The 21109-nt window shown below is 40.7% G+C and overlaps 1 protein-coding gene across 4 annotated transcripts in view; it reads right to left on the bottom strand.

The window, feature by feature from the left end:
* Positions 1-226: 226 nt before the first annotated feature.
* SYNE1 (spectrin repeat containing nuclear envelope protein 1) overlaps positions 227-21109 on the bottom strand; it is a 465933-nt gene continuing 445050 nt past the window's right edge. For 2 of the 4 annotated variants that reach the window (XM_058663891.1, XM_058663941.1), the window contains 8 exons: positions 19224-19350; positions 18265-18476; positions 15835-16023; positions 15009-15137; positions 12366-12578; positions 10630-10722; positions 9215-9273; positions 589-1199 (listed from right to left, as the gene is read on the bottom strand). In XM_058663891.1, the coding sequence (XP_058519874.1) occupies positions 959-1199; positions 9215-9273; positions 10630-10722; positions 12366-12578; positions 15009-15137; positions 15835-16023; positions 18265-18476; positions 19224-19350 (1263 nt within the window). In that variant the 3' untranslated portion in view covers positions 589-958. Of the gene's footprint in view, positions 1200-9214; positions 9274-10629; positions 10723-12365; positions 12579-15008; positions 15138-15834; positions 16024-18264; positions 18477-19223; positions 19351-21109 lie in introns of all 4 variants that reach the window. The other 2 variants (XM_058663996.1, XM_058663829.1) reach the window with 2 other exon arrangements.

Here is a 21109-nt window from a genome sequence, read left to right as displayed (position 1 = left end):
GGCATTGAGAAGAGAATGTGAAAGGGGAAGAAGAAAATGAACCATCCACAGGGCCTTCTGCTTAAATGTGCCCTGCCATCAACCATCCTTTCCCCTGAAGACGCACTAACATCCTGCTTCATCCACTGCACGACAAAGATCACTGCCATGGCCTTCTGAGCAGTGCCTGCATACAACCAACAACTTCAAACCCGATTTTGGAGGAGAAAGCAAGCCAACACAAAACATTTTACAGTATCTATAATAAATGCAAAGAAATCCATACAAACAAAATTTGGCTTTAGCAAACTGTACATACATAAATATCATCTTTTTACTGTAACATTCTTTTTTCACATAATGCTTCACATGATTTTATTTATTACATATAGCTTTTCCTTATATCTTTAAAAAAGTGCCTTTCAGATTTACAGCTTGTGCTTCTAAAGCAAAGGTTAGAACATCATGCCCCAAAGGAATATAAAGTAAAAAGGAAGCTGCCATTTAAGCCTTTAAAAACTGTATGTTACAAAGTACTAAAGTCTGTTGAGCACTGGTTGGTTGGTGGATTAGATGATACTGACATGGTGCTTGGGAAAGTGGTCTATCGGATGGAAGGAGCAGCTCCATGGGAACGCTGCCCAGATGGTCTTGTCAAGTCCTTGGCTGTGCACAGAAAGACAGAAGTCCAGAATTCCCAATTCCAGGAAACCTTGGAAGTCCTCTCCCAGTCTTGTCAGTTTTAAGGTCCAGAGTCTCCAACAACACTTCCTTCAAACATTCCATAAATTGTTGGCTCTTCCTCATTGCATTTTATCCACTGTTGGAGTCATGATTTGCACACATGGGGCATGGAAGATGTACAAAGCTGGCACACCAAGGGCTTCTGCCAAGATTCAAGTCCTCCCATTGATGCTCTGGGGTACTTTTTTAGTCCTCCTTGCACATCTGGCACTTCTGCCAATGACATCTTCTTAGCTCAGAGTGGAGGAGGGCCATTGGTGTATCGGAGCATGGGGTGGAATGATCGGGCAAAATTATTGGAGAGGGCACAGCTGTAGTCTTCCTCTGACATTGGTACGAGGCAGGCAAGCCCGATGAGGAGAAGCAGGAGAAGCTGGAGGGGAAGAGCGGCCCGGAGGACTCTAAACAGGAAGGCTCGGCTGGACCGAGCAGGCCGGGGTTCAGAAAGGGAGGAATCGGAGCCACCTTTTGTGGACCTGGGAGAAGAATGGACATAGATAACTCAAGTGCTGGAGAGATGCTGTGTGTGTGTGTGTGTGTGTGTGTGTGTGTGTGTGTGTGTGTGTGTGTTTCACTTCTGTACCTTTCTTGTAGCTACAGTGTCAAACACGACCCGATCTGGAGAGGAACCACCAGACTTCTCCAGTAAGCACAGGTCATTTACTCACCAACAGAGTTGTTAGAAACTGTGCTCATCAAGAACAACTTTGCAGTTGATCAGCTCAAATAAAAAACTGGGTTCAAATTCCAGCTCTTTATCTAATTTGATAAAACTGTTCCCATCAACATACATTATTATTTTCACACTTTCTACTAGCAAAAATTAATGAGATCCAGATATTTAAAATATGCATGCTTGATGTAGTTTATTTTCGTCTAACAATACACAGAATTAATTAATGTCAGAATCAGACAGACCATCCCGCCTGGCCATCCCATAGACCAAAACCCATGCACCAAGGACACAAAATAATCCCAAGCATTTTGTACAGACTCACGGTGCTTAGTTACTCTTCAGGTATACCATGGTTTCATCTTGCACTGGATTAGCATCTGGCCCTGACATTAGCAGGTTTCCAAGCTGTATGAGTAAGAGCTGGGGGTGCAGTCTGTTTACAGAGCATCACTTTTGAAGGATGGAGACTGTAGGTTGATCCTTTCACTAGCCCTATGACTTTGAGGGCAGATTTTCCTCATTATTTTTAGAATTTTTATTTACTTACTAGAGAAGCAGAGACAGACAGACACACAGACACACAGACACACAGACACACACACACGACAAGTGTTCCTGCTGGATTAGTCCTTAGATGTCTGCAATGGCCATGCTGAGCCAGGGACTAGGATTTCAATTTAGGTTTCTTGCTTGTGTTGCAGGAACCAAGGTACCTGAACCATCACAAATGCCTCCCTGGGTCTGTATTAGAACTCTGGAGTCAGGAGCCAGAGCCAGGTTTGAATCCAGGTACTGAAATGTGAAACAGAGGCATCTTAAACAAAATCTTAACTGCACACTTGTACCGAGATCGTAACTCTGAAGGCCCCTTGTAGACTCAAAGTTTCAGGTTTTCCTGATTCAATTTTATGTTCCTTTTAAACACTGCATTAGAGACAAAGTGCAAACTTTAAAATTCAGAAGAAAGACTATGAGAAACACTGACTGTGGAAATAGGTATACATTGGGTGCCTCTGTTTTCTTTTTTGAGAACAGCCATACATATTTTGTTCGATTATCCAGTGGAGAAAGCAAGGAAATATTACTTACCAGAGGCATTTTGTACACACTCACACCCACACCACTTTGCATTAGCAAGAAGAATACATATAACAGTGGCAGATATTGTAATATGCCTAAAGTGAATTCTCTATTTAAAAATACTTCTGAAAGTGGGAACACTGAATGTGAGCCTGTTGGAAAAATACAAATGTGTATCAACTATATTGTTAACTCGGTTCTGCTCCCAAGAAAACACTACACATTTTCCCTATAGCTATTACTTTCTGAAGACAGATCATTTTATTATCGGTGGAGGACAGTACCAGAGAAAATAAATATTAGAAATCACATAATCCCTTTAAGGGAACAAGGAGTTTACTCAAGCTCTTTCATTAATATATTAAAGAAAGGTGGTAGACTAAATGTGTCTATGGAGGAGCCAAACAGTCCTGTATAGCCCTGTTTCTCGTACAGCTCTTATGCTAATATAAGAAATAGTCACTAAGCTGAGTTAGACCTTATTCTTTTCTGAAGTTCAAAAACTATGGCAGCATCACTTCAAACAAGTCATTTAACCTCCATGTGCCATATCTCCATGAATATTTTCAAATGGACTAGGTAACCTTTTGCCTTTAATATTTTATATGATTTATGTCTTCTATTAGCTTGTCAGTGTAAACTGTCTCTACTAAGAACCCCCAGGAGTTCAATCCCCATCTAGTGGTCAAACTCATTAATTGCTGTTGCGCTAAAATTAATGAGTCATTCTTAATCAGCCATGAAGTGGGGCACTGGGGGCAAAGACAGTACAGCACATATGGAATTTTTCATATATATTATTAACAGTGGTAGAAACTTTTTGAGTTACATAAATATAAAACACTCATCAAAGATCCTTAGGGAGTGCCTAATCCATCTCCTAATTTTGTAGGTCAGCAACTCAGGACAGTGTTTATACTTCAAATGGCTAGGAAACATTCTAAGCAATTATATCATGTTCTCTCATATAATCTTTGTAATGGGCATCTGGATTTGTGAATGTCATCTTCTTTGTATAGCTGAAGAAAAGAGAGCTCAGAGGAATAAATAAAGCAGCTCCAGTTTACATACCTAGCAAGTGGCATAATTATATTTTGAGCTGGGATTTTAACTACTGGACTTTGAACTCTAGTCACTGGGCAGAGGACTTCCCTATAATCCACACTTAAAAGGGGCCTGACAATCTAGCAGAGACGCAGGGTTCCAAAACCCCTGACCAATCATATCTTTGCAATGCCATGCTCTGTTGGTCAGTATTATGAATGACAGTCCTATAGACCACGTGTTTCCTATGCAGCTCTTCTACTGAAGAGGAAAAGACATTTCCCACGTCACAGGTGTTTCACACGCAGAAGCATCCTAAAAATCTAAGGAACAAGGAGTCTTCTTGTGTCTAAACTAAATGTCTCCCATCCTATTGTGTTTATCAAATCAGTATACAGACGTGGGCACATTTTGTTCTGAGGCAGCTGTGAAATCATGGGCAAATCAACTACTCCCCTTGGTCTTCCGTGTTCTCAAAGAACAGGATACCACTGATACCCTAAAATCATTTTTCTTCTCTGATATCTTTGGATTAGATGGTTTGCCTTAAAGTATCTGAAGAAGTCTGAGATAAGCTGTCCCTAAATATGGTATTGAACTTTCCCTTAGTCTATCTTTCCTTTGACTTGAATATGCCCTGGTACGTAGCACTCACCAGGTATCGATAAATGAGTTACAAGACAGGCACAGAAGAGAGCTTCACATTCCCGGATGATTAAACATCTAACCGACCCTCTGTCATTAGGAGTTGTCCAACTTTAGTTCTGGAAAGATTCATGCATATCATTGATACTACAACCTGAAACAGCTGGAGAGCCCCTCTTTGTTATTAATTTCTTTGAATAATTAGGTAAAAGATTAAGATCAAAACAAAGGCTTTCCATTCAATAGTTCATTCCAACAGAAAATGAGAAAGGGTGCCATCTTTGGATCATGAACTCATGTGTTACAAAATTTTTTAAAGGACACGGCACATTCAATAGCATCAGAGAATTCTTCACTAAAATGTAACTGGCACCTGACTTACAATGCTGAAGAGTCCCAGCACACGCAAAAGCAATGCTTTTGGATGGGGATGGAGAGAACACACAGTACTTAGTGACCAACCCTGCAGAGTAGACTGCTCTTGAAAATATCCACTCTGGGGGGTAATGACCCAAGTTTCAACATGCCTGAAGTTGTCTATTCCTGTTGAATCTGTTTTTGGGAAATTTTAGTAGCAACAAGTTAGAAAGGGAGCTTTCAATATTCTTCTACTGACCTAAAAACTACCTAAATTTCAAAAGTCTTAGAAACCTCATTAAGAGAAGGAACAAAGCCAACATTTTTGGGCCGGTCACGGTTCCTTTTATACTGGTCCTAATACTTAAGTTGATACCAATGAGGGTTGTATCCATAAAGTGAAAAGTAAATGTATGAAGTAACATAAGTAACTTAGTTAACATTCAGATAATTCTCTCCATAAAAAAACAAACAAAACAAACCCGTGCTTATCCTCTAGCAGCAATTACATATTTCATCATTCTCTTTACTCTTTACAATTTCTAGGGAAATAATTTCAAAGGAAGTTTTTCATTTCTGGTTCAAAACATACATACAGATGAGGGGAAGAAAGGTGGCAGGGGAAGGATTAACACAAAAGCACTTTAAAAGTTTTGGGAAAATGGAATTCAAAAATAAGCTTATTGTCTTGTACAAAATGTTTTTGAAATCTATGCATACATTTCCCATTAAATGCATTTCCCATGAACTTTCTAAAGTACTCTTGTACTTCGTTCATCACGTAAAGAAAAAAAAATGTGTGATAGAGATATGAAAAGACTGAACAGCGAGTGTGTGACTCACTGTCAGAATTTTGCATAGGCAAGGAAAATAAAAAGATCTGGTTCTGTGCGTGCATCATGTAAAGACAAATGAAAAGAAAGGAGGCACTGATCTGCAAGCCCCACTCGCCAAGCAGCAAGATCAGAGACAGCTGGGAAATTTCAGTGCTTGGCGAGTGGGGCTTGCAGATCAGTGCCTCCTGGACATACAGTTCAGAAGACAAGTTTCCAGAGTCAGCTTAGGTTTCTAACTCTCCTTTTTTAAACCAAATCTTCTGTTTTACCCTATGGTGTATCAAGAAGCCTTTGGTGTTCTAAGCCTTCAAACTGCTGTGTGTGCTATCTTATCCACCAGTAGAGTGGTGTGGTTAACGAGTTTGGGTACAGAGTCAAGAGAGAATTGGGCTGAAGTCCTAAAATTTCATTCTTTACCTTCTCAGGATCGCTGCTATAAAATCAAGGGACATAGCCATGCCATAGACCTGTGAAGGCCACAGGAGGTAACAGAGAGACAGCATCAAGAATGTGCTTGGAATACATTAAGTACAAACTGCACATCATCAGCTTATTGTTATCATTTCTACTATTACACCAAGGGAGTGCTGACTGATATTCTTTGGGTTTGTCTAGATTTAGCCTTCCTTTCCTTCCAGGAAAATATGTTTTAAAAACATGATGAATTTCCCAAGTGCCTGACTCCAGAAATGGGGAAAGGTCTACCTTCAAAAGCTAAAGAGAAACCTACTGGAACCCTATTCCATGGCTCTTCTAGAATCAACACCAGGCTGCCTCTGAGAGAAAGCTGTTCTAAGTTGAGGCTCTCTCAATGATTTGAACAAGTAGATTCCCAAATGGAGTCTAACATAAAAGACTTGACAATAAATTCTATGAGAAATTTTCTAGTGTTTACATCGAAGGCCCAGTACATGTGCAAAAAGCCCACTGGGCTTGCTTAAGTGTATTTTAATGTCTCAAACACATTTTAAATGAGGTATTTTTCCTCTTCCAGTCAGTAACTCAGGCAGTCACTGGTGATGTTTCTGCGTAGAAGCTTTTAGAGACCAACAATGATGTCTAGGCCAATCTTGCATTCTGTAATTCTAAACTTTAGAATGAAGACATCAAATCACCTTGTTCAGACTGAAAACAATTATTCCCTGGCCTTGCTTGAAATGGGAGCGAATGTCTAACTTGTCTAATTCAGCTCAGCTGCAGAAGAGTTTTGAGGAGTTACTAGTAATTGGAGTAGAAAAGATACCAACTTGATATCCATGCACAGTGGTCTGACAGAACAATTCTAAAATAGATTCAATCTAAAAGATTATGAAACAGAAATGTAAGCATAGATTTCTTTTTATATATTTATAGTTTTAAGAAGTGTTGGGGAAATTCTTTTAAATTATTTAAGAAAATTCCATATCCTGACACATTATAAGCCTTTTAAAGACAGGAGCCATATTGTGTTGATTTTGTAGACCCAGGGTTTACACAGAATGTACTTGGTAACTACTGTCTTCAATCCACATATAGGTTTACATTGAGCTAACATCATCAAATCAAAGCAAAGCATCTAACAATTCAGTATAGGAGAGGGCTTTAAGAAGTTCAAGAAAATGGAATTCATTTTGTTTTATTTCTGGTGCAAAAAAAAAATTTCAAAATCTGTGCATCATCTTTTCATAACTATCATTTCATATGAAGTATTTGAACACTCCTATTATTCCTATTATTAATATACACACTTTAAATGACAACAAAAACAGCCGCCGCCACCACCACCACAACAAAAACACAAACATATAAGAAATCCCTAGACTTCAAGTTAATGTCCAGTTTTTGCCAACAAGGCTTCTTTCAAGTCTCAGGGAAATGAAGCTTCCCACTGTAGACCACTAGTGTCAACGTTTTAAGCTACCTGAACTTGTGCAATAACCTTCCAGAGTTGTTGGGCCAGTGCAAGATCAAACACGTGGTATCTTTATTGTCCAGAAAAAGGACCACCATGACAGCCTGGTAGGTGTGAGGCTATCTTTTCCCCACAGTTTCTACATCTCATTGTTGGATTTGGGTGCACACGTACATGGGCAATAGTTAGGAAATTCCAGCATATTCAACCACAACCAGTCTGCCAATGTGTTTAACGAAGTTTGTCATTCTGGTAAAGATTTGAATTCCAACCCAACTAAGTAGCAAAGTGAACATTGTGCTGAATTCTCAGAAAGATGTTAATCAACAGTGTGGACAAAGCAGAGCTGAATGCTTAAGTGAGAGTGTGACTGTTGCAGCTGCAAAGCCCTGTTAGGAGGCATCTGGACACTCTTCCTGCCCTTGGAAATGAGCCTTGACATTCTGAAGCCTGAATGGCTGTCTAGAATAGGGGGGCACAGAACCAAAGGGTAGTTGCTATCGGTGTAGTGTATCATGTGAGACCCTTCCCTTTCCCTCACCATCATTTGTGTCAACCAAAGATGTGATCTCTCATATTCTCCAAGGAAAAAGTATGGGGAGAGTGTTCACTTGTTGGTGGTGGTACGTTAGCAATTCTGGAGAGTGGGACTGTGTAACACAGGTATCATCTGTGGTACACAAATAACTCTTCTTTAGGGAATAAGAAAACATGAGAGCACCCACCAGTCTCCATCATCATCTTCCCAGTACCTCTGAGTTTTTCGCCATATTGCATCATTACCATTTTGTAATGAGTAGGGAAGGAACCCCACAAAATTGTCTTCAGATCACAACATTGAGTAAGAAATAAATTAGAAAGTGAAGCTTAAAACCAGAAAACATCAAACCAGTCTACCTTTGTTCTGCTGAGAGGGAGTGGCCCAGGGAAATGGCCAGCCCCTTCAGCACTAGCTGCAGAACAGGTGCTGTGACTCTGGGATGCTTTACATCTGCTTTTCCTTCTCCTTCCCCTCCTCCCAGGGATTCAGGCTCCTACTCATCGCAATGAGCTTCCAGGGATATGGGGGTAGGGGACAAACTATTTTCACAGTGAACTCCTTGAGGGTGGGAATGAAACTCTGCTTCAAAGAAAGTGTTTTTATTTTTGGAGAATCTGTCTGGGACACATGAAGTGCTAAGTAGGGTGGAGGAGCACACATGACACTGACGACAAAGCAGGCAAAGCACTGCTCACTGCAGAAACACGATTTGGTCAGAGGCAAGGTGGGAAGCACAGAGGAGCACATGGAGTGGCCCTGGGGCAACAGGGCAAGGGTATGGATTACTGTTAGTCCAGAGTCAAAGAGTTGCCAGGCGTCTGGAGAGAGAATGATCGAGTGTTGGCTACAGAGAAGGGCCAGGAAAAGCTGAAGAGAGAAGGTGCTTATAAATTTTAGATGAAGATTACCAATAAGAACTTGCCATATTGAGACTCCAAAACCCACAATCTGGATAAAACATGAAAATAAAAAGCTGGGGATGTTAATAAATTTTATGCAGATCTGTGGGTTCTGTGGATGGCCAAATAATCCATTGATCTGTTTATTACCTATCTGATTGTAAACTCTAGGAAAAAAAGAGGATGATAAAAGTCTGCCATCAATCAAATGGAAGCTATCCCAACTGGTTGTATGGAATCCTTGTAACACAGAGAAGACAATTCGTTGGAAAGTACCATGTGAGCTGTTGGCAAATGAACAAAGTTTTGGTGGAGTCCAAATATTTATGCTCTTCGATTTACTTGTACATGCCTTTTTACAAAATGTGCCTTATAATTTGTGAGTTAATGGTGTGGACTGAAATGATTAATTTCTTAACTACTACTCTGAGGCAGACCATACATAGGCCTACTTAATCATGGACAACTTTCATCATCCTCTTGGAGTTCTAGAACAGTGTGGAAACCAGGAGAACAAGGTACCTGCTATGTGGACTGCTGACAGAGGGTCCGGGCTGTGAGGGACTACCTTTGCCTCGTGGCTGTTTGCAATGAACAGGGGGTAAAGAAAGAAGAATGTTCAGTCCAGGCAAATAAAGACAAGCTACTGATGACAATTAAACTAAAAGTGCAGCAAAGGAAAACAAATCAAATGAAACAATCAGTACCCATGAATTAAGGAAACTGGCTTTTCTTTTTGGTGAAATCAATTTAAACCTGTATTGTTAATCATTAGATAAATTTAATTTGTGGATCTGAGATTCACATTACAGTGGGATGTGGAAACCAACAAACCTGCATTAGTCAAGTATCTGTAGAGATTGATAGTAAATTCACTAGGCCAGGCCAAAAATGTGAGATATTTTTCGTATTTTTCCCATTTTTCAGAACTCTGAAACAATACTTATATAATTCTTTGTAGATACATTTGACTAAACAATAGTACCATGAGATTGTTCTTTACTGGAATGAGACCCAATAAACTCAGCAAGTTCCAAAAGGCTAAAATTTGACTTGAAAAGCCAGTCTTCCTTCACATTCTTAAACTAGGATCTATATGAAACTAGTGAATGTAGAAAAAAAACAACAACCAAAAAACTAACAACAGCAATCCCAAAAGAGAGAATACATTTACCAGCATAGAACATAAGTGCTCATAACAAAAGGGTAAAACTGAAATCAATACTTCTAAAAACTAAGGAGATATGGGATGACTATAGTCATAAAGCCAGACAAAAAAGTAACAAAACCAAAACAAGCTTCTAATTACACAGAGAACTCAAAGTATAGAGGGTAGCAGGGGCCATGTTGGTCTTTTCATCCTCGATGTTCTGCAGTGAGGACACCTCTACCCAGGGCCTTGCAAGTGGGTGGGCTGACTTGTTGCCACTTTTAGCGGCACTGAATGACTAAGCACCTTCCGGATGCCCACTCACAAGCTTCTTTCACTGATAATCAACAAATCCTCTGTCTTGTCAATTCAGTGGGTTCATAAGACATTCACAGTTTTGTCCACTTCTGGCTGTCCTATTCCTGTCCTTTTTTTAGGTGGACATAATACTGGAGGCTTGAGTGAAGGGGCTACTAAAGGGTCAAACGAGCACTATTATGGAAATGGCCATTTGAATAAGAAAACTATGTTTTCTCCCTGCATACCAGGCACTTGTGGAGCCCGGGTTCCTCTGAAAAAGAGAATTGCTGTTTTTCAATTCCTGAGTCCACGCTGGAAGGGCATGTGACAGGTCGAGGTAGCCCTACCTACGGGACAGCCCTCATCTGTCTGCGGATTTCTGCATTGTGTAGGCAGAACCTCTGGAGCCTGTGGCAGGTACAAGTAACTGTCATTCTCCAGTATTACCTCCCCCTAGGCCAACTGAAAACCACCCATGCCAAGTTACCGATTTCTGTCTGTTTGGAGTGCTTCTTCCTGATGTAGGACTCACAGATCCTGAGGTGTCTAGTTCATCAGCAGAAGACCAGGAAGACAGATCCTAGGCAGGTAAAAGGTTCGTCAATGAACACCATAGCCCAGAACATGGAGGATGTACTGCTCACTCCATCCCACCTACTTAAAAACATTAAAAACAAACCATTTCAGAGGTAAAAGGGAACCAGATAAGTCTTGAAGCAGGACCTAACTCTTCAGCCCACTGGGCTTTCCTGGCTATAGGTTTGGCCCTTCTAGAAGACCTAGCCATAGCATTGCTAGTGATATGAATCACTTGTAACTTCATCATTTCTTAGTGACACAGATGAGGATGAACAGATATCAGCAAGAAGGGAAGAAGTCTGCCTTAAAGCTGCAGGTCAGTAGGGTAGAGAGAAACCAACGCAAGTGAGTCAGGAACAAAAGGCAGTCATCCAAGAGTCTGCCTTGAAACATCAGAGAAATTGCGTTATTTCTGACTCTGACGCTATTCAAAGTGATTGCCCTTTTGCAAGTGGTTAAAAAAAGCAAAGCATTTCTGTGTCGTTCAGTGAGTTTCGCAAGTGAGTGCTTCAACTTTTACCAAGAACTGCTATGCTTACAAATGCTTTTATCAAGACCAACAATTCTACCATGACACAGTCACTTTAGGAATCACATATAAAAATACATGAACAGAAGAGCATTTCCATGGCTTAGCTGCTGTGTAGTAAAGGAGAACCCACAGAGTTGAATATAGCACTCATCAGCAATGCCTGGTTTTCTCTAATGTGACTGTGTAATGGACCGTGTGGGAAGTTTTCAATAACTGGGGTGAAACAAAAATGTCACAATATTGGTGGTATTAGGATGGTAGGAAGAATTTCAAAAGATCTTTTGGATAAAATACCATCAAAAGCAGTGTTGTACAGTAAATGTGAATGAGTGTGCTTTTAAAATCTGAGATGGGAGTTGGAGGAGCAGTGAATGAGAATTTGCTGTCTTTTCCCATAAGCACCATGTTCTAGGTCTATAGCACTTCCTAGGCACTTGTAGCATTTCATAATAAGATCGTGTTTTGTAAGTCATTAATCAATCATACATTAAGAGACTGTTTGTCAATGTCCTCTTTACAACTATTATTACTACTGCCCATAAGTAATGTTGAGCTAGTCCTTGCTGTACTTCCATTAGTGCCACATGGGACACACACTGACACTTCTTCCTACATGAAGATGTTGGACACTCTTTGTTTATCAATCTAGTGTCACACTGATAGCTTTGTTACATGTTCATTATCTTCATAGGGATGAAGTTTCACTATTTTTTGCTCCTTGTGTTGGATTGTACTTAATAGGATGCAGAATGGAAGTGTGGTGAAAATTAACATGTTCATAGATGGAAACAGAGAGAAGTATGTCTCCATGCATGTAATACAAGGATGCACTCACAGCAAAATGGCTGATAATCTACTACATTACTGGGAGACACCTTAATGGTAGCATGATGGACTTGAGAAAATTCACAAAAGACACCCATCATAAGACTGGAGGAGAGAACAGTGCTAAGGGGAAGGATCTTAGGGAGGGGGAAGGGAGACACCAGTGCCTATTAAACTGTGTCATAAAAAAATAAACAACAATAACTACAATAAAAACACACGAGACGCTTTTTTGATTTCCTGTGAGAAACACTATCCTTGCGCAATCAGGTCTGTTTAGAGCTTACCTGCTGACTGCTTGTAACGTCTAGTAACTTCTCCAGTTCCTTGATATGACGACTGACCTCCTTCAAGAGAAGTTTGAGTCGGTTTCCAATCACGTGGACTTTTTCTTTAGCTTCTAAACAGTCCGTGCCTTCAGCATTCACCAGGAGTTGACAGGACATGTCTTGCAATGAGGCCACTTTGACCTGGGACTCCAACAGCTCACGTCTTATTTGCTATATGTGTAACAGGAAACATCTCTCTAAAAACTTGTGATAAGGTTTACAGTGGCTTAATGGACAGTTAGACCCAAGGAAGTGAAGTACACACACACACACACGTAGAAAGGGAGAGAAACATCCATGTCTTGGAAGTATGGGGCCTTGTCTTTGTTAAAAATGTTCTCTAAGACCTTAAAGAACTCAGGAGCCTTGGGTACAGCATCTCAACCACTGCTTCAGATTCCCGATAATGCACTCCCTGGGAGGCAACACGTGATGGCTGAAGTACCTGGGTCTCCGCCACACATGTGGGAGATCTGGAATGAGTTCCGGACTATTGGGTTTGCCCTGGTTCCAGCACCAGCTGTTCAAAGCATTTAGTGAGTTAACTGGAAAATGGAAGACATCCCTCTGTGTATGTGTCCATCTCCCTGTCCTTTGCCTAAAATAAAAATAAGCTAATAAAAAAAATCTTTAAATACCTCTTAATGTTATCACTTGAAGCCTGGTATACAGGAAGTATCCTTGGAAGACACAAAAGGACTAATGCCTCAAGATTCTTAAAATGAAAATTATGTAAATGAGAAATAAAGTAATTGTTTTGTCAGAAGAATAAAAATCTTCAATTAAAATTACCAAACTTAAGCCTACCTATATATGAGGCTACACAAGTTCTACTTGTGGAAAATGAAGTTAGAAGTTATTTATTCTGGTAGAAAAGTTTAGACATCCATATTTTTTTCATAATACACATTTTCTATGAAATTTTTGAAAATTCCTATATACACAGATCTAAATCTTTCTCAGAATAAACTTATCTTTTAACTCCACTTTCCATAAAGTATTCACAAATATTCTGATAGTAAACCAAAATTTCAGCTAGATGGGGAGCAGGATAGGTGCATTGGTTAAGACGTCAGATGGTCCATCTGCATCCTGTGATTGAGTAGCTTGTGTGTGTTCTGACTCCTCTACTGCTAAACGTGAACCCTGAGAGACAGCAGCGATGGCTCTAGCGCTTGGCTTTGTGCTGCACACCTGGGAGGCATGGTGGAGCTCTAGACTCGCAGCTTAGGCCTGGTGTAACTGAGGCTGTTGGCATTTGGGAAGTGAACAAGCCAACATTTCATATTTCACATAAAGTGAAAATAAAATTAGAAATTAAGAAAAAAGAAAAATATGGGGTGATTCAGCATTTACAACATAATGCTACAACTTAATGATTCAGAGGCCTAAGTCCAGAAAATTTGAGCTGTAGAACTATTACATTTCAATTTCTAACATGTTTAAATTCAAAGCTATAAATTTTGTATCTCAAATTTGAGAGTATTGGTTGTTATAATGGTTTAAAAATGCAGAACGCTACATAATGCAAATGATTTTTCTCCTAATGGAACTTATCTTCTAACAAAACCACTTCAATTTACCATACATTATATTTTCCAAAGATCCTTGTATAAAAATGTACACAATGAATTTCCACTTGAATGTAGTGCTCAAAAGTTTCTTGCTTCTGAAAACTGTTTTTTTTTTGTTTGTTTGTTTGTCAGATAATAAAAGCAATTAAACTCACAGTGCTTCCTGGTTTGTCTTATCTTCTAGAAAACTCAGTACTAAGGACCATATCTGATCTGGTATATTTGACAACACTTCAAAATCTCTTTTAATATCTTTAATGTCCTCTTACTATGCAGGTCATCAAACATACCACTGGCATACAGACATAGGAAGTTTAGACAAAAGATGAGTGGAGAGGGAGCAGGAGAGTGAGTGCTATGCAGTCATCAGTTCAGAGCTGTTAATTATGGAATGCACAAACTCTATTCTCTTTATACTAATGATTATAAAGCCACTGCCTGGAGCACTGGCATCCAGAATGGATACAGCTGCTGCACTTCTCATCCACCTGTTTGCTAATACATCCAGAAAGCAGCAGAAGACAGCCCAAGTACTTGGGTCCATGAACCCATGTGGGAGAGCCGGGAGAAGCTCCTGGCTCTTGGCTTCAGACTGGCCCAGCTTCGGCTGTTGTGGTTATTTGGGAAATGAACCAGTGGATGGAAGATGTCTCTGTCTCTCGCTTTCTCTTTGTAACTTTTGTCTTTGAAATAAGTAAATAAACCTTAAAAAATGAAAACATTTTAAAAATCAGTCCAGCAATAGAGAGTTAACAACAAAAGGGAAAGTATATGTTATTCACCAAAAATCTGCCTTCATACATACAAGTTAATCAAGCCAAAGAATGTGTAAGGTTTTTCACTTAAGCAATGATTGAGGATCAGGATCTAAAACTACCAGATGTTTGTTTCTATACATTTATGCTTTACAAATTCTGGAAACCATAAAGAATATAAACATTTTTAGAGACTAGAGTAATTTTCTTCTAAATTAGTACTGTATTCAGTCTAGCAATGAAGAGTACCCCTGTGCAGCCCTGCATCTCACCATGAGCTGTCTGTGATGGTCTTGAAGAACTTCCGTGTCCAGATTAGGATCAATGGGAACAATTTCGTTTTTTCTTCTGTCAATGTTCTCCAACATGAGGAGCAAGCCATGGCTCATTTCATGGAAATCCTACCAAAAAACACACATAGTGGAGAATATCCATGGGTGACATGGTTCTACAATAGATTTTCTTTTTTCCAACTGCTGCCATTGTCAAGTGTGTCGGTTTAAAGATAATATGGCCACATTTTTTCTAAGGAAAGCATTAGTGGCTTAGTATTGACCTGACTGTGAATTCACATTTTTGCCAAAACCATCTAATTACTTGGGGAAAATTTTAGCCATAAAATAAATTAGCTCACTATTTTTCTGTATTTATATGACTTGATTTCCCTAAAGAAAGTAGAGACTACACTTGTGCCACATCTGGATACAAAGTGGACACTAATTAAATATTTATGGAATTGTGATGATTGGATGCATAAAATATTTTTTGTGTTCTCTTTCTGTTCAAAACATGTCTGTTTATGGACTCAGTTAAAAAAAGTGTTGATTAAATGAGTGAAATAAATGGATAAGTCAGGGAAGGAATAGCAGGACTGAGCTGAACCTGGGGAACAGTCTTCTTACTGGATGGATGGTAGCAGCCAGATGCTTTGATATCAGGCCAAAATGTGTGCATTTCCACCAAAATCAGCAGTGTCAGCACAAAGTTAGTTTATCCAGTCCTAACTCTGGGTCAAGTGACTGCGGTGAATGAACTCACTGCCTCAGCTAAATGACCAGCATTGAGTCCTAAGGCCCAGGTTGTCCAAGCCCATCCCACCTGGCATTGCATCAGCGCATCCTGCAGCAGGCCTCGCCAGTCCTCCAGCAGAGCGCAAACCCGGTCCCAGCGCCCATTCATGCAGGACAAGCGCTCCTGCAGCTCCTGGCTGTCCTGGGTGAACTCAGGACTGCACAGGTTGATGGACAGGATGATGGCTTTGCGGTGGTCTACAGCTTTCTGAAGCTCCTGAAAGAGAAAGAACAGTGATACAAAAACAGTCATGATGTAACAAAAGCATTTTCTAAGACCATGGTTGAATGCCTTGAGAGCTTCTGTTAAAATGAAAAGGTCTATTAATTAAAACTGCCCTAAATAAGATGGGCCATGTAAGACATGCTGGATGTCCCACACTGAGACCCATGCCAAAGCCAGAAGAAATGGATTACATGGCTGGATTTTAAGAAAATATAATAAAAGAGATGGCACATCTGTGATAGCAGCATCCCACTGAGCCACTCACCAAAAGATCTCGATTTTTCTTTCTCTCCCCGCCCTTCTCCTATCTTGGCTTTTTAAATAAATAAAACTTATAAGAAAAAAAACATGGCTGAGAGAGAAGACTCTCACAGTGATGTGCAGAAGACAACATCATCAGTGCGTGTGCACACACAAACACGGTGCTCAAGAATACACAGACACAGGTGTTTCTGAGTGACTGCCATGGCCTTGAGGGATGGGCAGAAAAGAGAAAGGAAAAACAGTGAAGATGAGCCTGTGCAGTGCACAACAGGGCATGATGAGCTCACACCTATGATGTGTTTTTTGTGCACAGTCTGTGTGCAGTCTCCCTTAGCTTCCCTAGAGATAATGCCAGCTCACCAATCCAAGGATGCCAAGCTGTCATGAAGAAGAATGAAGAGGCAGAGAAGGCTGCCTGTGTGACAGGTTACCCCGGAGAATGAATCAGATATTTCCTGGATTAACCAATTCAGTTGATCTCACAAACACAAAAAAGAAACCCAAACAAGCAAAACCCAGGCAAATGATCTGTGATTTTGAGCATTTTTTTTCCAAAAAATAAAACCTCAGTTCCAGGAATTTCAGTACATATTTATATATGAATAACTGAACACTGTTTATCCCCAGATCAAGGTGTGTGGGGGGGAGGCGAACAGTCCTAGGTTGACCCAGGCTGAATATTCCTATATTTTCTCACTGGTTCTAGTATGTTCCCAGCATGTCTTAAATTTCCATTTCTCAACAGTTCTTAATCTGCCATGGCATAGCCTCAACCACAGAGGCAGCCTAAGATCAGAATATACTGTGGAACCTACTTGGCTACTCCACTGATTTGTTAACAGCATTTATATATGAAGGATCAGGAGGCGGGCAGAGGTGGATGACATTTTCTTAATTGCAGAGGCTGCTCCCCAGCCTAACCTCACTGAAGTCTCAGACCCTGGCTGCACTGGCTTCATTATTTCCTCATTGATAGGAATTTGGCTGCAATGCAACATGCCTTATTAGAGTCACCTACGAACTTGAGGGAAAACATTTTGTAGCACAGACACTCATAGTTTTAACTGCATCTTCCATTCTGACCTTCATCCTATAATTCTTGGGGCTAGTGCAGATTGGGGGGGCGGTGCTTTCTGTAAAGATGCAACTGTAAGAACATCTTAGGGAGATGAGTCTTTGTGGAAGACTTAAAACAGACACAGCATCCAAAAGCACAGAAACATCAACGCCAAATAAACAGCGTACGATAACATATACACAAAGGCAGGACGTGTACATCCGTGAGCCTACAGAGTCTGGGCAGCTGCAGTCTGAGGAAGGGAACAACCTGATGTTCTTCAAACAGAAACAAGTGGTAGATTGAAAGATCCATCAGAAAGAAACTGAGCTCTCAGTCCATGGGATGCTACTGCGTCCCTCGCCTATCAAGGCATTTTGAGAGCTGTGGTAAGGTCCAAACATGGAATTGATGGAGGTTGTCTTGTGTACCACAATCACCCAGCCCAAAGTAGGACGCAATGCCAGATGTTTTACCAAATTATGGTAGCTTTGTTTGTGTTGCTATTGCAAAATTTCTTTTTAGCACCACTACTCTTAAGTTTCACTGATTTGAGTGTGTTAAATGATTTCACTGTGTTTGCTAAAAAGTCATCCAGATATAATCCTAAAAGGGGTTTCTCTCCAGCTCCAGATACTGATTTACAGAACCTTGGATACCTCTGCGCCATCTTTACAAAGAAGCTGAATAGGCCCTAGATGCTCCTGCAATTTTCATGAGGCTTTATGGTCATTTCTTAAGATACCTATTCATTAAATCATCCTTGTTTATTTACATGGTGGACAGTTCTACAAAGTGGATCCAACCCTCTTCCCTTCAAAGCCATCTTGATTTAAACAGGTACATTTCAAATGGCTGCAAGAGGAAATCATTCTTGGTCACTGTTGTTAGAGACCTGCCGGGGCAGCTACCTTGAGTTTCTTGATTTGGAGCTCTATGGTGGAGATGTCGGTGCTGAGCTCCAGATGTCGGAGCTGTTCCAGTTCCTCCTCCGTCTCACCCAGCCAGGCCCAGATGTTGTTGAGGTCCGAGTTGAACTGCTGTTGCTTCTGGAGGCTCTGTTTCAGCCTCAACTCCTTGCTCAGAGCCTGCGCCTGGATGAGTTCCCATCGGTCAATCACACCTGGTAGGGCATGGAGAGAACAAGTGAGGCTTTTTTCGTCCTACTTTAGCAATTTAGGGATAACTTTCAATATGTCCTGGGCGCTAACTTAATGTGAGACAGAAAAGGAAGTAAATCCACTGAGCATTTCTATTATCACCTTAAGGAATTATTAAAGGAGCACATGGCTGCTTTTTTATTTGCATTTACAATAATGCTAAAGTTCTAAAATGAATTAACTAGATAGGATTTAAACTGGCCACGAGTTCACAAGGTGTGGGGATGTGGTCTGGAGGTTTAGATACAAGTTAAGATGTGCACATCTTACATTACAGCACCTGCTCCTGACTCCAGCTTCCTGCTGGTGCAAGCCCCGTGAGGCGGCAGGGAAGGCTTGGATGGTTGGCATCCAAAAGGCCTGGATTGCATTCTTGGCTCATGGTTCCTTTCTGCAGTTAGGATTCTGAGAGCCTACATATGAATGAACTTCCAAATGTCTGTGTAAATGGAATTCTGCTACCAATTTATTACGGTGTCAACAAGTGGAAATCCATGTGCATTGACATAACTAGATGAATGTCCTGAAATAAATGCCAGCAGGGAACACCCACATGAAGGCCATCACTTCCCCCTACATCATGAGAGGTCATGAGAAGGGGCACAGAGCAGGATAGGAGGTGGCTAAGCAGTCCAGGGCTACTCGGGGGTGGGTAAATACTCCCAGGTCCCCTGTCTCACCTTTTCTTGTGCTGAGCAGCACACACTCACCAGCCATCTGTGTTTCGGTGCTGTTCAGGTTCACAAAGCCAGGAAGGCTCTCCTCCTCTTCCTGCAGTTTGTGTTCCAGCCTCTTCACAGAGTCTATGGTGCCACTGCATTCACCCAGCAGCTTCATCTGTTTACACATAGATAACAGGCCAATCACCAACATGCTCGCTAGGGCAAGAGCTGCTGGGGAAACAGTCATTGATTTCTCAGCCAAGGCAGAGGTTCTATGTTACTTCTCTGAACCACCTAAACAAAATTAAACAAACTCCACAGGATAAGCCTTTGACATAAGGATGTTGGCATGCTCACATCACGTATTGTAGCACCAGGTTTTAAGTCCCCAGTTTGTTCTCACTTCCAGCTTCCTGCTAATGTGCACCCTGGGAGATGTTAAGTGTGGGCTCAGTGTGGGAGGTCTGGTTCCAATTCCCATATCCCAATGATTGGAGCGATGATCCAGCAGATAAGAGGCATCTGCTTATCTCTAAGCCTTTTTTTAATTTCTAACTCTCATCACGGAAAATGTTTTTTTTTTTTTTTTAAGTGAGAACCAAATAATTAAGAAGGTGTATTGGGTGAAACTGCTGACTGCAATGTTGGCATCACATATAGACACTGATTTGTGTCCTAGCTGATCCATTACCTTCATCATGGCCTGGGCAAAATAGAGTGTTTGGGCCCCCGCCTCCCACATGGGAAACCTTGAAGAAACTCCTGGCTCCTGGCATCGTATGGGCCAGGCCTGGTGGGACAGCCATCTGTAGAGTGAACCAGTACACAGATCTCTTTCTCTGTCTCTGCCTCTCTCTCTCTGTAACTATCACTTGCAAACAAAGAAAAAGAAAAAGGTTTTTAAAAATAATTAATGCTTGGGCCCAGTGTGGTAGCCTAGTGGCTAAAGTCCTCGCCTTGCACATGCCAGGATTCCATATGGGTGCCAATTCTTATCCTGACAGTCCTGCTTCCCATCCAGTTCCCTGCTTGTAGCCTGAGAAAGCAGTCAAAGATGGCCCAAATCCTTGGGACTCTGCACCCGTGTGGGAGACCCAGAAGAGACTACAGGCTCCTGGCTCAACATTTTAAAAATTCATGAGTCAAACAGATTAAACCAGTCCAGGACTTAAAGGTCAGACTGCAGCTTTCAGAATAACACATATGTGTTCAAAAGTGGTTCCTTTTTCTCTTTCTAAAATTGACATAAGAAACTCTAATAGTACCACAAATCTCTTTGGAATATTTTTCGCATCAATATTTACAGTAATTAAGAGGAGAAAACAAGAGCGTTCCTTAATCCACTCAAGTGCAGACATGACTAACCTAGAGCCAGTGTCACAATGAATGGGGAAAGTTGAAAGCATTTCCACTAAAATCCAGAACTGGACAAGGATGTCCACTTTCACTATCGCAATTCAATAGAGTGCTGGAAGTTCTAACCACAGCCATCAGATTAAGAAATCAAGGGATTTAAATCGGAAAGGAGGAAGTCAGATTATCCATATTTGTAACTGACATGATTCTATAAACAGGGGAACCGGAATACTCCACTAAGAGACTAATTAAACTCGTAAGAGTGTGGCAAAGTTTCAGGAACCAAAATCAACACACAAAAATTAATATAGCATATGTATACACAGACAATGACATGGCTAATGAAGAACTTTTAAAATCAGTACCATCCACAATAGCTACAAAAGGATTTAAATACCTTGGAACAAACCAAACCAAGGATGGGGAAGAGCTCCATAATGTACATTACAAGACATTTAAAAATAAATAAAAGATACACGCAAACAAAAAGGAAAAATTTGCCATGTTTGTGGATTGGAAGAATTATTTCAATGACAGCCCATCTAAAATAAAACTAAAATAACAACACTCTACTCATA

This window comes from Ochotona princeps, chromosome 1 (genome assembly GCF_030435755.1).
Source record: "Ochotona princeps isolate mOchPri1 chromosome 1, mOchPri1.hap1, whole genome shotgun sequence".
Classification (NCBI taxonomy): Eukaryota; Metazoa; Chordata; class Mammalia; order Lagomorpha; family Ochotonidae; genus Ochotona; species Ochotona princeps.
This window is presented reverse-complemented; position numbering and strand designations above follow the sequence as displayed.